Source organism: Eriocheir sinensis, chromosome 4 (assembly GCF_024679095.1).
Source record: "Eriocheir sinensis breed Jianghai 21 chromosome 4, ASM2467909v1, whole genome shotgun sequence".
In the NCBI taxonomy this organism is placed as follows: domain Eukaryota; kingdom Metazoa; phylum Arthropoda; class Malacostraca; order Decapoda; family Varunidae; genus Eriocheir; species Eriocheir sinensis.
In genome coordinates this window covers 26,722,713-26,740,212 of record NC_066512.1, presented here as the reverse complement: position 1 = coordinate 26,740,212, position 17,500 = coordinate 26,722,713, and the positions used below count along the sequence as shown (strand labels likewise).

At 42.6% G+C, this 17,500-nt stretch overlaps 1 protein-coding gene across 1 annotated transcript in view; it reads right to left on the bottom strand.

The window, feature by feature from the left end:
* Positions 1 to 17,500, bottom strand: part of LOC126981253 (glucose dehydrogenase [FAD, quinone]-like) — a 39,618-nt gene that overhangs the window by 10,355 nt on the left and 11,763 nt on the right. The window contains exons 3-4 of the mRNA XM_050832135.1: positions 13,851 to 14,053; positions 8,617 to 8,806 (exon numbers count right to left, since the gene is read on the bottom strand). Of these exons, the coding sequence (XP_050688092.1) occupies positions 8,617 to 8,806; positions 13,851 to 14,053 (393 nt within the window). The remainder of the gene's footprint in view (positions 1 to 8,616; positions 8,807 to 13,850; positions 14,054 to 17,500) is intronic.

The window sequence follows — 17,500 nt, the reverse complement described above, 5'->3', positions numbered from 1 at the left end:
CACTTCCGGAGGACCGAAGAGAAAGTATTGGGATTTCCCAGGAGGACCGCGGACATGTTGAAGGTCAGCCGGGAAACACTGGAAATGCATGGGTGTGTTAGTATGTTAGTGTGTGTGTGCCGCATAGCTACCCCGAGGGAAAGGCAGACGTGTGGATAACTCATGACTAATCTCTGTACTCGGCCTCAAATGCCTCAAGATAATGCCTCGCCGCCGAGACGCCCACACCAGTCATCACGGCGACTTAAGAGCTTTCTATACTTGGACCTTTTACAGGAGGGAACCGCCGCCCACGTCAGGCCACGAGGCGCTGCAGCAGGGGCAGTGTTTACCCTTCGTGAAGGGCACGAGACGCGGCATCTTTCGCCGACCCGCCGAGCCACCTGTGAAAGTCTTTTCCCTTCGCCTTCGCCGGGATAATGCGAGGAAATGGTGACGTTGTTCTTTTTGTGCGGAAAAGAGTGGTGCATTGCGTTTGCTGAGAGGGGAGGGTCATCTAACTCCTGCGTTACGTGTTGGGAGCCATGCATTTGTTCCGCGTCCCTCGACCCTAGTGATGGCTGTACACTACCTCTGCATCAGTAACGGAAAAACCGCCATTGAAATACCCGGATAATCTTCTCTGTGGCCGTGGAAAATAGTCGTGGTGGGAACCCGGTGTGTTTAAGAATATGGAACTCAGTCGCCGCTTGTCCACATCCGTGTGTATACAGGTGTGGGGGTTGCACGGATCCCCTCCAGCAGATGACACGGTGAAAAATAATGCATTATATCTATTGAGAGGGTCGGCTAGTCTTTCTCCTACGTCTTTGTGTGCTAAGAGGGGAGTATACCAAGAGAACCGGGTAGGACACGAAGTAATGGGTTTAAACTGGATAAATTCAGATTCAACAGGGACATAGGCAAAAATTGGTTTACTAACAGGGTGGTGGATGAGTGGAATAGGCTTAGCAGGCATGTGGTGGGTGCTAATACAATTGTCACATTCAAAAATAGATTAGATAAATTCATGGACAGCGATATTAGGTGGGGTTAGATACACGGGAGCTTAGGTTCAAAGGAGCTGCCTTGTACAGGAATACCGTCCTCTTGCAGACTCCTACGTTCTTATGTTCTTATGTTCTCTCCATTCGAAATTGACCTCTCTTGGCCACTCCCCTCTATATATTTAATTTTATAGGAGCAGTGCTAGCGGACTTTTCATTGTTCTTTTGCCATTGAGCTTCTTCCTTTACTATAAAAAAGAGATCTCTTTCCTCCGTGTCGATCTCCACATGCCCAGAGGCTTCTACGAGACACACGGGTCCCACACAGCCATGCACTGGACGGAAGGCAGGCAAGAGCAGGCATGAGCAGGCAGACGCTCACCTCAGTCAAATTTGATGTGTCTTTTGAATTGTCACGTTGCAGCTGAAACAGTCGAGGTCGTCTTTCGTCCCAGTGAAGATTTCTGTGTTTCTATTATTATTATTATTATTATTATTATTATTATTATTATAAGAGGCGGAGCAAGTAGAGAGGGCAGAGTGCGGAGTCTGATATAAGCCGCCTGTATCAGCAACTCCGAAACACCTGAGACCCCGAGAGAGAGAAAATGAAAGTGACAACAATGAGAGGGAAGGAGACAAGGGATAAGAAAATATAGAAGGTTGTAGAAGCAGAGGGACAGAGGGATGGATATAAGGTAATAGCAATCTTAGAATACGTAACAAAAAAATTAAGAAAGCACTTTGCGATGCGTTGTTGAGCGAAAAATCAAGGAAGCACTTTGCGATGCGTTGTTGTGCGAAAAACTAATTAAGACTCACCTGAGGATAAGAGAATATAGAAGGCTGTAGAAGCAGAGGGACAGAGGGATGGATTTAAGGTAATAACTATCTTAGAATACATAACAAAAAAATCAAGACAGCACTTTGCGATGCGTTGTTGTGGGAAAAATTAATTAAGAGTCACCTGTTCTTCACCTGGTCCGCAGCGAGTCATGTATTTTTTTTTCTTTATCTTTTTTTTTTAGTTTTTTTTACAGGAGAGGAGACAGTGCAAGGGCGTAAAAAAAAGAAAACAATAATGAAAAAAAAAGGCCGCTACTTACAATGGAAGCTGTTTTTTTTTACGTCACTCGTTGCCCCATGCCCCATACATACATACATACATACATACATACATACATATACACACACTCATCATCCGTTCAAAGGGCAACCAGATGGTGTATAAAGTAGAGAAAGGCAAGTCATCTTATACAGACCCCCCCCCCTTCTCTCTCTCTCTCTCTCTCTCTCTCTCTCTCTCTCTCTCTCTCTCTCTCTCTCTCTCTCTCTCTCTCTCTCTCTCTCTCTCTCTCTCTCTCTCTCTCTCTCTCTCTCTCATTATATTGATTGAACACTGAAAAAAAGTATGAAACAGAGAGAGAGAGAGAGAGAGAGAGAGAGAGAGAGAGAGAGAGAGAGAGAGAGAGAGAGAGAGAGAGAGAGAGAGAGAGAGAGAGAAATTATGAACTTGAGTGTTGTTGTTTTCATTTTTTTCTCTTTATTGTTTGTTTATTTAGATTTTGTAGAGGTAACAGGGACGTGGAGGGACACACACACACACACACACACACACACACACACACACACACACACACACACACACGCGCACACACTTTAAATAATCCCCCTTCCAGACAGTCACCTTCACTCGCTTTCCAGTTACCTCCAATCCAGTCACTTTCTCATCATTTTCAGCTCTCAGTGGTCATTCCTGCATCACCTTCACATACTCTCACTTTCTTTACTAGTCACTTTCGTTCATTTTCACTCACCTTCAGTCACTTTCAACTGTCCTTACTCATTCTCCTATTACCTTAACACTGTCACTTTCTTTCTTAGTCACTTTCATTCGTTCGCACTCACCTTCATTCACTTTCAACTCTTCTTTTATCATTCTTATATACCCTAGTCTCTCTCTCTCTCTCTCTCTCTCTCTCTCTCTCTCTCTCTCTCTCTCTCTCTCTCTCTCTCTCTCTCTCTCTCTCTCTCTCTCTCTCTCTCTCTCTCTGTAAGTCAGTAGAACGTTAAGTCGATTTAAGTAACCTGTAATAATAAGACATCCCCAGTCAACCAGTCAGTCAGTCAATCAGTCAGTCAGTTAGTCGGTCAGTCAGTTAGTCAGTCAGTTATTCAGTCAGTTATTCAGTCAGTCAGTCAGTCGGCCAGTCAGTTAGTCAGTCAGTTTTTCAGTCAGCCAGTCAGTCAGTCAGTCAGTCACCTTCACCCACACATTCGGTCATCTCCTTCATGCTTCCAGTCATACCCTTAACCCCTTTCCCCTTTCTTTCCCCATTCCCCAGCTTCCCCCCTGTGGCTTCAGTAACCTTTCAAATCCCTCCCCAGTCACCCAGTCAGTCAGCCAGTCAGTCAGTTACTCCCCTTCCCCCACACATGTCCAGTCAGCTCACCTCAGTCATGCATCCCTTAAATCCCCTCTCCCTTCCCTTCTCCTCTTTATCCCCCCCCTTCCCCCCTTTTAAATCCCTCCCCAAGTCACCCAGTCAGTCAGTCAGTTGGCCAGTCAGTCAGTTACCTTCACCCACACGTCTAGTCACCTTACTCCACTCATGCTCCCAGTCATACCCTTAACCTCACTCCACCCTTCCCTCTCCCTCCCCGTTCTCCCTAATCCTCCCCCCCCGCCCCCCTGCACACACACACTTTCCTGGCACCAAGTTCATTGCAGCGTCCCTCCCAAGTATAGGAAAGGAGGGTAAGCCAACAATGACCGGCAGACAGCAGACAGGGAACGCTACCTGGTTTTCCTTCGACTATTATATTTACTCTTTTTTTTTTTGGCAAAGGGATCGTTAGGGGAAGAAAGGAGGAGGGAAGGAGAGAGAGGAAAGAGAGAGAGAGAGAGAGAGAGAGAGAGAGAGAGAAGAATGAAAAGGGTACTCAATGAAAACGAAAAAAAAAAGAAAAAAAGAATGTATTACTCTCCACCGTTATAGAAAGGTTACTGTTTTTTTTTTTTTTTTTGTATGTGTTGGTGTTTGTGTTGCGATGTCGCGTGTTATTAGCTCGGTGGTGGCGGCGGCGGCGGCGGTGGAGGCGGGGTAGGGGGGGAGGCGGGGTATAGTATTATTAAAGGGCAAGTCACTCCCTATGGTGGCGGTGACGGGGAGGCGGTGGGGGGGGGGCAGGGGGGGGGTCACATAGGGGTCCTTTTGGGCACCCGCCGTGAGTGTTTCTTCAACATACATCATCAATAGGGGGCTTACTTTCTCTCTCTCTCTCTCTCTCTCTCTCTCTCTCTCTCTCTCTCTCTCTCTCTCTCTCTCTCTCTCTCTCTCTCTCTCTCTCTCTCTCTCTCTCTCTCTCTCTCTCTCTCTCTCTTGCCACCTCAGAGACTCAATAAAACCCTCGTATAAGAAACAACAACAACATCAACATCAACAACAACAACAAAAACAAAAACAAGTCCGCGCAAGGAGTGGCCGGTGCGCATAGGAGCTTCTTATACCGATGTTTTTATCTCTTGTTTTTGCGCCCCGTTGGAAAGCGCGAGACGTGTGTTGAAGGGAAGGAGGGAGGGGCCAAGACCAAGACCAAGGGAGGAGGGGGAGAAGAATAATGGAAACGAAAGGAAGAGAAGAAAACAGGGATGGGGAAATGAAGGGAGGAAGAATGTAAGAGATGGAAAAAGGGGAGGAAGGAAGAATGAGAAAGAATAGTAAAGGAAAGAAGGGAGGAAGGGCAAAAGAAAGGAGGATTAAGGGAGGAAAGAATGTAAAATAAAGGAAAAAACTGAAAAGAGGTGTTGAGGGATAAAGGGAGACGAAGAAGCTGAGAAAGTAAGACTAAGATTGAATAGTAAAGGAAGGTAGGGAGGAATGGCAAAGGGAAAGGAGGAATGAAGGAAAGAATGAAAATGAAAGAAAAAAATAGATTGGGGAACAGAAGTAGGGAGAATACAGTGTGAGAAAGGGATAAGAAAAGCCAGAGAAAGGAAGAATGAGTAAAGATAATAAAGGAAGGGAGAGAGGAAGGGCGAAGGGAGAGAAGAAGGAAGAGAGGAAGGAAGGAAAGAATGAAAAGGAAACGAGATGCAAGGAAGAGGAGGGAAGGAGAGAAGGAAGAGGAGGGGGGTGCAGGTAAAGAGGAAAGAGAGAAAGAAGAGAAGGAAAGGAAGGAGTAGGGATGAGAGGAAGAAAGAAATGAAGACAAGAATGAAAAAAAGGAAGAAAAAATGATAGAGGGAGAAAAACTGAGAGACGAAGAAAAGAAAGTTGGAATGGAAAGTAACGAAGGAGGAGGAGGAGGAGGAGGAAAAAAATAAAAGAGAAGAAGAAAATCAAATAAAGAAGAATATTGGAAAGTTAGAATGGAGGATAAAGGAGGAGGAAGAAGAGAAACAGGGAGGGAAGAAAGGAAGGAGGAAGGAAAATAAATAAAAGAAATAGAGAGGACGCGGTCGAAGGGGGAACGAAGAAAAACAGAAAGATATTAAAAGAAAATGAAAAATAAATAGTGAAGGATCAAGGAATAAAGAAAAGAAGGAAGGAAGGAAGAAGGAAGAAGGAAAGAAAAGGAATGGAAGGAAGGGAGGGATTGAGAGATGAAAGAAGGAAGGAAGATAGGGAAGCAAACAGGAAGGAAAACCATGGAGAAAGGAAGGAAGGAAGGAGAGTAAATAAAGAAAAAATAAAGGGGCGGGGAGGTGCGGGGTTGCCTGCTTGCCAAGATCTACATGCACACAGTCACTCCGCCAACTCTCTCGGTCAAGATTGTGTTTCGTCCCTTCTTTTTGTGATCTGGATATCGAGAAAGCGAGAGGCCAAGAACTGGGTCGATGGTTCTTCTTCGGTCACGCAGCCAGGTACAGTCAGTCAGTCGGTCAGTCAGTCAGTTAGTTAGTTAAGTTAGTCCGTGTCAGTCGGTTGGTCAGTCAGTCAGGCAATTGGCAAGTTAGTCAGTCGGTAAGTCAATCAATCAGTTAGTCAGTCATATTAGTCATATATCAGCATATCAGTCACTCAGTCAGTCAGCTAGCAAGTCAGTCAATCAATCAATCAGTCAGTCACTCAGAGTATCAGTCAATCAGTTAGGTGAGTCAACATATCAGTCAGCCAGCATGTCAGTCAGTCAGTCAGTCACTCAGCGTATCAGTCAATCAGTTAGGTGAGTCAACATTTCAGTCAGCTAGCATGTCAATCAGTCAGTCAGTCAGTCAAAATCCCTCGTCACTACACGGTATTCTGTATAAGTCACGCTGTGTTTTGTGTTGTGTCCCCCTCTGGCGCTATCCCTTTGTTCTGGCAGAGTCGCGAGCTCCGAAGGCAATCTCTGTACCTCTCACTACCCCTCCTCTGTTTGCATTGGTCTTGCTTGCTACCACCGCTACCTGAATCTGTTATTGGTTTGGTGACCGCGAGAGAAGAGAAGAGAAAGGGAGTTATAAGTTTAATAGTTATTGGAATATATCGGTTTTCTACCTTTTCCTCCTTCCTCCCCCTTCCTTCCTCTTCCTCCTTCCCTCCTCTGTCTGTATCGGCCTTGCTGTTATAACCTGCATGTATTGTTGATTTGCTTACTTTGCGATACAGAAGGAGAAAAGAGAGGAAGATGGGAGAAAATTCATGATTATTGTAAGAGCTGTTTTACCTCATCTCCGTTCTTCCCTTCCCTTCTTCCTTCTTCTTCCCCTCCTCTGCCTGCACTGGTCTTGCTATCATAATCTGAATCCATAGTTGGTTTGATAACGGTGAGAGTAGAGAAGAGAAAGGTTGCTTTAAGAATATGAAGAATTATCGGAGTCTCTGTTTAACCTTTTCCTTCTTTTCTTCCCGTCTTCCTTTCCTGACCTATCTATAACCTGAATTCGTAATTGGTTCGGTTACGGAATGAAGAGAAAGGAAGGTGGACGAATATAAGTAATTCCCCAAGATCTGTTTTTTGACCTATTCCTTCTTTCTCCCTCTTTCCTCCTCATTCCATTCCATTCCTCTATCTCTTCTGCATGTACTGGTCTCGCTATCATAATCTGAATACATGATTGGTTCGATTACGACGCGATGTAGAGAGAAAAAGACAGAAAAATATGAATGATTATCGTATTAACTTTACTACACCTCCTCATCCTTCTTCCCTTTCCTCATGGTCTCGTCTTGCTTAACGTTCATTCATTCATTCATTCATTTTTAAGCTTACGAGGCGCGAGTCCAAACAGAAAAATGGCAAGTAAAAATGAGTTAAATGCCGCCCTCGGGAAACGCGTCAAATAAAAAAGTTGACGAGCTCACTTCTTGCGGGGCTTAAACACACACACATACACACACACACACACACACGTTGGATAAGAGCGGATATGGAGACGGGACAGCGCAAGCGTATAGCCCACAGCTCTTTTCTCGTATGTCACAACTAGGTAAATACAACTAGGTAAACACACACAAACACACACACACACACTCGAGGAAAGGAATTCAGAAACATGTTACTCTTTCTTTCTGTAGAGGAAGCAGCTCAAGGGCAGAAGTATATGAGAACCGACAAAAAAGCGTCAAAGAGTTCGTTTCTTAATTCCCGCGGCGGAACCATTATGACGCCGAGCAGCGGAAGGAGAAAGTAATAAAAAGGATGCTAATTGCCACCCTGGGGAAAGGAGGAGTCCGAAGTTGTTGTTGTTTTTACATTTTTTCAAGAGTTCGCTTCTTTCGTGTGGATGGAAGACACCGTGGCAATCCTGTGGTAGCGTTTCACTTCACACCAATTTTCCTCCTTTTTTGTGTTTTCTTAGTTTGGTTTCGTGTCCTTAGGTGCGGGAGGTGGCCATTTACCCCTAATAGTGGTCCATAGAAAGCTCGTAGGGGACGGAGTCTGACATACTGACATATTGTAACCGGGGTCTTACGGCGGATTGGCCTGACCCGCGGTGTTACGGACTCGCTCAACACAAGTGCAGCGTTGTTGATACTTGTGCAGGACAGAGATCCGGATTCTCAAGTCCCTCGTGCTCCCTGTCTTATTCTATGGCTGTGAGACATGGACATTAAATAGTGACTTAGAGAGGAGTGTCGATGCCTTGGTAATAATTTTGTGTTGAACCTGCGATTGCTCCATGAGACTGATTCGAGGCCTATTACCTGCATAGTCCCTCAACGCCAACTCCGACTGTACGGGTATGTGACACGCTACCCAGAAGCTGACCCTGCATGCTCGCCGGGTTGTTTCTGTAATAGAGAGGCTAAGGGGACCAACGATACCAGATTGTCGTACTTGGCGTGTTGTTTTTGCCGATTTCTGACCCAAAACTATCGAACCCACAAAGACAACGATATGCACTTATAATTATTGCTAAAAATCGGAAATTACTTATGCTCATTTTTGCAACATTTATGGGCCGGGGAGCGGAAAATACAATGTTATGCGTACGAAATTGACCTCTCTTTTCGGCCACTCCTTTGACCTCTATTCAGGAGCAGTGAGTAGCGTGCTTTTTTTTTAATATTTTTCTTTACGCCCTTGAACTGTCTCCTTTGCTGTAAAAAAAAAAAAAAAAAAAAACGTTGAAGGGGACGCCCAATTTTTCTTCTCGCATAGTAAAGAGGTTAACAAACGGCCAGAAGAGAGTGCACCTTACCTACGAAGGGGTTGGTCTGGCCCCTGAAGTCCTCCATCTTCCTGAAGTAGGGCAGCACGTCCTCGTAGCTCCACCCCGGGTTGCCCATCGCCTCCCAGTTATCGAAGTCCCGCCTGTTGCCGCGCACGTAGAAGAGCGAGTTGAGCACCGAACTCCCGCCCAGCACACGTCCGCGGGGGTACGGGATCCGCTGTCAGGGAGAGGAAGGGGTTGGATTCTTTATATGGGGGATTGGATGGGTCTGATAGGGTTTTAGATCCTCTTAATTGTGGGATTAGATGGGTTTGATGGGGGTTGGTTTCTTTATATGGGGGATTGGATGGGTTTGATAGGGTTTTAGATCCTCTTAATTGTGGGATTGGATGGGTTTGATGAGGGGTTGGTTTCTTTATATGGGGGATTGGATGGGTCTGATAGGGTTTTAGATCCTCTTAATTGTGGGATTGGATGGGTTTGATGGGGGGCTGGTTTCTTTATATGGGGGAATGGATGGGTCTGATAGGGTTTTAGATCCTCTTAATTATGGGACTGGATGGTTTTGATGGGGCTTGTTCAGGAAATTATACCCTTTCTCAGTCGTTCACTCATTTACGCATATATTTTATACGGGAAATGGAAATAGAGGTAGAGATAGATATGGTTTACTCACTCACTCACTCTCAAACATTCATTCTCTCTCTCTCTCTCTCACACACACACACACACACACACACACACACATGTATTGCCCGAAAATCCACTGCACTGTATCTACCATAGCATGTCACCGATTGTCACGAAACACGAGAAATTAATCCAGAGCAGGAAAGGATTTTGAAGGCGCCGGGGATCGAACCCGTGACCAACGAGATGGGAAAGCCACTCCTTAACCAGTCGTCCAAAGAGGTACCCCATCAGGCGGGTCTGGCAACACACACACACACACACACACACACACACACACACACACACACACACACTTTCACTAGCCCTCACTTATAGCCATTCATTCACTAATTAACAAATATTTGACTAGTTAATTGACTGACTCTCTGACTAACTGACTGACTGATTATATGACTGAGCAAAACGAAAAAGAGAACCATGTGCCCGGTCATTGGTGAGTCACGTCATCTTCATACTACGAGGTCACAGAGAGAATGAGGGCACGAAAAAGTGATTAAATTTGTTGATCGTGTTGACTTGAGTGACTGTTTGAAATTAGATCATGGTAAGCGACTCCTCCTAACCCTCCCCCTTCTCTCCCCTTCTCCCCTCCTCTCCCCCTCTTCTCCCCCTCCCCCTCTCTCCCCCTTCTTCCCCTTCTCTCCCCTCCTCTCCCCTTCTTCCTCTTCTCCCCCTCCCCCGCCCAACCTCTCCCCCTTCTACTTGTTTTCATTTTCATCATGTACTTTCTTTCTTCTTCCCTTGTTTCCTTCCTTCCCTCATTTTTCCTTTTATTTATCTCTTCTTTCCTTTCCTTCTTTTCTTCCATCCTTCCCACCTCTCTTAATTTCCTTCTCTCTTTTTTTCTTTGTTTCTTTCTTCTTTCTTTTCTTTCATCTCCCCCTCTCTTAATTTTTCTCTCTTTTTTCATTCTTTCTTTCTTTCTTTTCTTTCATCCTTCCCCTCTCTTAATTTCTTTCTCTCTTTCTTTCTTTCTTTCTCTCTTTCTTTCTTTCTCTCTTTCTCTCTTTCTTTCTTTCTTCCTTCTCTCCTTCCCACCCTCCCTCCTCCTCCCCTTTTATCATCATTTATTTTAATTTTTTCTCTCCTATCTGTTTCTTCTTCTTTTGTTTTCCTCTCTTCTCTCCTTCGCCACCCACTCCCCCTTCCTTCTTTTTTTTTCTCTCTCTCTCCTATCTCTTTCTTCTTCTTTTGTTTTCCTTTCTCTCATGTACTTCCTTTCTTCTCTCTCCTTCGTCCCCTTCCCTCCTTCTTTTTCATCTTTATTTTTCTTCTTTTCTTCTCTTCTTTCTCTTTCTTTTACTCACTGTCATCATGTATTTCCTTCCATTCTTCTCTCTTCTTCGCCCTCCTCCCTTCTTCTTTTTCATCTTTTTTCATCATTTTTTTCTTCTTCTATCTCTTTCTTTTTCCATTTTTACTCGTTTTCATCATTACTTCCTTCGTTTCTTCTTTTCCTCCCTCCCTTTTCTTCATCCTTTTCTCTTTATTTTCTCTCCTCTCTCTTCTTTTGCTTTTATGTGCTTTCTTCCTTTCTTCTCTTTTCCTCACCCTAACGCCTCTCTTGTTTTCGTATTTCCCTTCTTTCTTTCCTCCCTTCTACCTCTTTCTTCTTTTCTCTCATTTTTTCATTCTATACATCTTCTCCCCTTCTTCTCTTTTACCTCTTTCTTCTTTTTTTTCATCCCATCTCTATTGTTTTTGTTCTTCCTTTTACATTCTTTCCTTTCTTTCCTTTCTTCTTCAGTTCTGTTTCGTTTTTCCTTCTTTCTGCTTTCATTTTCATCCTCTGTCTCTCCTTACCTTTATTCAGCATTCCTTCCTTCCTTCCTTTTTTCTCTTCCATCAAATTCCTTCCTCCTACCACTTCCTTTTCTTTCCCCTTTTCTCCCTTTCTTTCCATCCTTTCTTCCTTACATTTTTCTTCCTCTGTTTCCATCTATCCTTTTCTTCTTCCTTTCCCTTCCGTTCTTTCCTTCTCATCTTCCCTTCTTCTTCCCTTCTTTCGTTCCTCCTATCCTTCTCTTCTCCTTTTACTTCCCATTCTTTTCCTTCCTTTCTTCCTTCCTCCCTTATTCCTTTTCCTCCAAACTTTCCTTCCTTCACTCTTTTCTTTCTTCCTTCCTTCTTTCCTCTTTTCTTCCTTCCTTCCTTTCTTCCTTCCTTCTTTTCTTTCTCCCTTTTGTTCCGTCCGTCCTTCTTTCCCTCCTTCTTTCCTTCCTTCCTTCCTTCCTTCCTTCCCTCTTCTCTTTCTCCCTTTCGTTCCCTACCTGCCTTCCTTTCCTCTTTCCCTCTTTCTCTCCTTCCTCTCCTCTTCCCTTCCGTTCATCCTTCTCTCCGTTCATCCAATCTCTCCGTCCCGAATATTTCTTCACCTCGTCATATTTGCACTAATTTCCCTTTCACTTACCTGCAAAATCACCTTACCGTGTCATCATCACCCCTCATACCTGGCCCGTCTTCTGTTCCTCCATACCGTCACTCTCCCTTTCTTTCCTTCCCTCATTCGTTATTTCAATTATTATTCATTTTTCTATTGCTTTTATTCCTTCATCCTGTCACTAATCCTTTCCTTCCTTTCTGCTTTCTTCCTTCCTTTCTTCATTCATTCTTCTGCTCTTTGCTTCATTTTCTTCTTCTTTTCTTCTTCACTCTTTCCTGCGTTCTGTTCGTTATTTCCTTTCCTTCTTCCTTCCTTCATTCTTTCTTTTTCATTTCATTTGTTTTTGTTTTCTTCCTTTCTTCCCCTTCTTTCCTTGTTTCATTCATTCATTCATTTCCTTATTTATTCCTTCCTTCCTTTCCCTTCTTTTTTCTCCATTCATTCTTTCTATACTTCTTTTCTTCCCTCCTTCCTTTCTCCCTTTCTTTCTTCCTTCCTTTCATCCTTCCTTCTTGGTATCCTCTTCTTCTTCTCTTTCTTTTCTTCTTTATTCTATTATTTATTTCCCCTTCCACTCCACCTTTCCTCTTCCTTTACATTCCATTCTTCCCTTCCCTCTTTTCTGCCATCCTTTCCGTCCTCCCTCTCTTCTCCTATTTCTCCCTTTATTCAACTCTCCCTCTCACCCCTTTTTCCCATGCTGTCAATTATTTCTTTCCCTCGTTTTTGCTAGTCCTTTCTTCCTTTCTTCTTTTCTCCTATTCCTCTCTTTATTCATCTCTTCCTCTCACCTTTTCCGTCTTCTCATAGTATCAATTATTTCTTTCTCTCCTTTTTGCAATTTCCTTTATCTCTCTTCTTTTATTCCTGGTATAATTTATCTCTCCCTCCTGCTTCGCCCCTCTTCCTTAAGTTTTCATTTCTTTCCTTTCCTCCTTAACTTCCCCTCTCCCTCCCTCCTTCTCCTCTTTATCTTCTTCTTCCTTCCTACCTTTTCTCTCTCATTGGACATTCAAGTACCACGTTGGCAATACTGAGTGTTTATAAAATGCTTTCTCGTCTTATCCTCGACTTCGTAGGTTTTATATATTTGCACACTTCACGGCAAAACAAACCCCCATTATACCATCACCACCATCACCACCATTATCACCACCACCACCATCACCATCATTACTACTACTACTACTACTACTACTACTACTACTTGCTCTTTCATTCAAGCCTCCTGTCACCTTTCTACTTTCTCCTCCTACCCTTTTCATCAGCCCCCTCACATTCCACCCCTTTCCCTCCTTCCTTATCTACACACACACACACACACACACACACACACACACACACACACACACTCACACATCCTCTCGTCATTCTATTGCTTCCCTTTCTCTTTTATTATCTCTTTCTTCTCTCTTCTCGTCCCCTCTTCATCACTTGTCCTTCCTTCCTTCCTCCCTCCCTTTTATTCTTTTCTCTCTCCCTCTTCTTCATTCTTGACTTTCCGATTTTTATGTCCTTTTGTTTCTTCCTCTCTTCTCTTTCTACTTCTTTTACTTCTCACTCTTCCTATCTTCCTTTGTATATTCCTTCTTTCCTTTCTTCCTTCCTTCCTTCATTCAGTTATCCATTCTATCCATTCCTGCAACATTTCTTCCTTCTTATTCTTTTCTTTCCTTCTTTCCTTACTTTCTTCCTTCCATCTTTCCTTCATTCATTCCTGCCATCACTAGAATATTCCTTCGTTAATATCCTCCCTTTTCCCGTTCCTTCATTCCCTCCCTTTTCTCTTTCCCTTCCTTCCCTCCTTCCTTCCATCATTCATTCATCATTTCTTACCGTCACTAAAACATCCCTTGGTCCTTACTCTTCCATTTATCCCCTTCCATCTTCTATCTTCTTCCTTCCCTCTCTTCTTCCTTTTTCCCTCCCTTCTTCTCCTACCTTCTCCCTTCCCTCTCTTCTTTCTTTCCCCTCCCATCTTCCTACCCCTCTCCCTCCCTCCTGTCCTGCCCAGTAATGCCTCTGAACGCATCTCTTTTTCCTCATCCTATCTTCCTTCCTTTCTCTTCCCTCCCATCTTTCATCCTCCTTACCCTTCCTTTTTCCTTCCTTTCCTCTTTTCTTCCAAGCCCTCCCTCCCTTCCTTCCCCCTCACCATCACACACCCACACACACAATCACCCACCTGTCCAGTGAAGCCCCTGTACACATCTCTCTCGGGCTCCGTGAAGTAGCGCCAGTCCGCGTCGCCGTGCAGAAGCAGTTGGTGGAAGCCCGGCACGTAGCTCTCCGGCGGCGGCGCGTCTCCGGCCTCCAGTAACAAGACCTGCCAGCTGGCCACCTCCGACAGGCGCGACGCGAGGGCGCTGCCTGCCGACCCGCCGCCGACTGTGTGTGGAGAGATGGATGGATAGTTAGGTAGATTGAATGATAGATAGGTAGAGAGATAGTTAGATAGAGATAAGGTAGATATAGTTAGATAGATAGATTGATTGATTGATAGGTATACAGATAGGTAGGTTGTTAGGTAGATAAATAGGTACATAGATAGATAATAGATAGATAAATAGATAGATAGATAGATAGATAGACAGATAGATAGATAAATAGATAGATAGATAGATAGATAGATAGGGGGGTAAGTAGGTAGGTAGGTATATTGATCATAGATAAATAGATAGATAGATTGATTGATTGGTTGATTGATTGATAGATGAATAGATAGGTATTTTGATAGATAGAAAGGCAGACAGATAGACAGATAGATAGACAGATAGACAGAAAGGATAATCAGATACTGGCAACACTACTTCACTCTTGTGCTTCTAAATTCACACGCTCACACACACACACACACACACACACACACACACACACACACACACCAAAAAAAAAAAAGCCTGTCTCATGGGTCAATCATTTAAGTTTTTTTTCTCTATCATCAATACATTTTCTTGACCCGATTTGCTTTACAACATATGAAGCGCTCAAAAGGAAGTTCAAGATTAGATTCCTCTCATATTTGTCTCGTACTTCTCTCTTTAAAGGCACCGGTTGCATGTCGCGCGGAAAGGCAATCCTAAAACATCCCAATCAAACCTTATCGAGATCTTACGTTCTTATGTTCTTAAATAATGAGCGATCGGGGTTAGTTTTCCCCCTTCACCTTTCTTTTCTTTTTAAGGGTACAGTTGACATACGCGGAGAGTCAATACTGGAACATAACATTCAAGTCTTATCGAGTTCCCACGTTCTTGTGTTCTTAAATAATGAACGATCGGGGTTAGTTTTCCCCCTTCACCTTTCTTTTCTTTTTAAGGGTACAGTTGACATACGCGGAGACTCAATACTGGAACATAACATTCAAGTCTTATCGAGTTCCCACGTTCTTGTGTTCTTAAATAATGAAAGATTTGGGTTAATTTTCCCACCGTCACACTTTTTTTTTTTTTTTTTTTTTTTAAGGGTACAGTTGACATACGCGGAGACTCAATACTGGAACATAACATTCAAGTCTTATCGAGTTCCCACGTTCTTGTGTTCTTAAATAATGAAAGATTTGGGTTAATATTCCCACCGACACTTTTTTTTTTTTTTTAAGGGTACAGTTGACATACACGGAGAGTCAATCATGGAACATACCGCTTAATTCTTATGGAGTTCCCACGTTCTTGTGTTCTTAAATAATGAAAGATTTGGGTTAATATTCCCAACGTCACTCTTTTTTTTTTTTTTTTTAAGGGTACAGTTGACATACACGGAAAGCCAATCATGAAACTCACTACTTACGCCTTATCGAGTTCTCATGCTCTTGTGTTCTTAAATAATGAAAGATCTGGGTTATTTTCCCACCTTCATCTCTCCTTTTTTTTTCTTTTTTTTTTTTTTGAAGGTACAGGTGTAATACGCGAAGAGTCAATCATGGAACATACCGCTTAAGTTTTATCAAGTTCTCACGTTCTATGTTCTTAAATAATGAAAGATTTGAGTTACCTTTCTCAGCTTCATCTCTCCATTTCTTTTAATTGAACAGTTGACATACGCGGAGAGCCAGTCATGAAGTGTTATTTTTTTTTATATTTGCAAACTTCACCAGAGGAAAACAAACCTTCATTAGACCATCTCCACCACCATTATCACCATCATCACCATCACCACCATCACCTCCATACCCTTGTCACAAAAAAGGAGGCCATTAAATACGTGATAGCCAGCAAAACCTTTATTAACCCTATTTTCTTTATAGCGGTAAAGGAAACACCTCAAGGGGAATAAACTAAAAAACAAAACAAAAAAAGTCGTGCTTATTCGCTGCCCCTGCCAAGCAAATAAAAGGAGTGGACAGAAAAGAGCTCAAATTCGGATGGAGAGGTGAAAGAGTTCAAGTCGTAGGCAGGAGAAATTCCAGACAAAGGAATGTTGTTACAGAGTTTAGGCTATCACTTATAACTAACTAAGCATTCGGAAGCAACTAAAGAGTACGTATTTGTATTAGGCATATTAACTGTAATTGTATTAGGTAAATTAACTGTACTAGGTTCTCTATTTTCTTTAAAGGAGAGTACATCGCGCGGAGAGTGAATCCTGAAGAACACCACAAAAAAGATGATGAAAAACGGAGAGCCAGCAACCAACCGCCCGGGGAGTTTTCTCTCTTTTTCTCTCCAATGTCAGCAGGGAGGTAAGTAGGCTACCTTGAATCTGTTTTGTACATTCTCTTATCTATAAAATCTATTAGCTATGAAAAATAAACAAGGAAAAGAAAGGAAATAAATAGAAAAATAGAAGCAGGGAGGTGACTAGGCTACCCTGAGTCTGTTTTGTACATTCTCTTATCTTAAAAATCTATTAGCTATGAAAAATAAACAAGGAAAAGAAAGGAAATAAATAGAAAAATAGAAGTAGGGAGGTTAGTAGGCTACCGTAAGTCTGTTTTGTACATTCTCTTATCTTAAAAATCTATTAGCTATGAAAAATAAACAAGGAAAAGAAAGGAAATAAATAGAAAAATAGAAGCAGGGAGGTGACTAGGCTACCCTGAGTCTGTTTTGTACATTCTCTTATCTATAAAAATCTATTATCTATGAAAACAAACAAAGAAAAGAAAGGAAATAAATAGAAAAATAGAAGCTTCAGAAGAGGAAACTAAGGATCAAATTGAGTTCCAAGGTTGTCGTGGCTTCTCCTCCTCGCTTGACAGAAAGTTTAAGTCGTAGGAAGGATGAATGGCGGTAAAGAGAAGAAGAGAAATGATGCGTTTACCTATTGAAGGGTTGTTGTTTTTCTACTTCTCAACGGATTTCTTTTACATACAAGCTCCAGTTTTTCAGGATAACCACTTAGCAGGAAGTTGTTATTTTTTTATAGCAAAGGAAGCAGCTCAAGGGCAGAAATAGATGTGTTACCCCCAGTCTGGTTTTTATGTTGATTTTTTTCTCTCTTTCATTGTGTTTTTTAGAAGGTTCAGTCCATGAGTTTTCCATTAAAGGTAAAACTGTTTCTTATCATCATTAACATTTTCTTACGTCTTAATAATGGAACGTCTTAGTAATTTAGGATTTAGGAGCACAAATGTGAAGTAGTGTTACCATTATCTGATTTCTCTCTCTGACTGTCCATATATCTATCTTTCTATCTATGTATCTGTCTACTTATAAATCTGACTATCTATCCATCTATCAATCAATTTATCTAGCCTATCTGTCTTTTATTCTAACTATTTTTAACTATTTATTCGATTCATTTTCTCCAATTACTTCGTTTACGTCTTATTTGGTCGAACCCGCCTCCCAGTAACACGGTACATAACTATTTCTTATCATCATCTACTCCTCA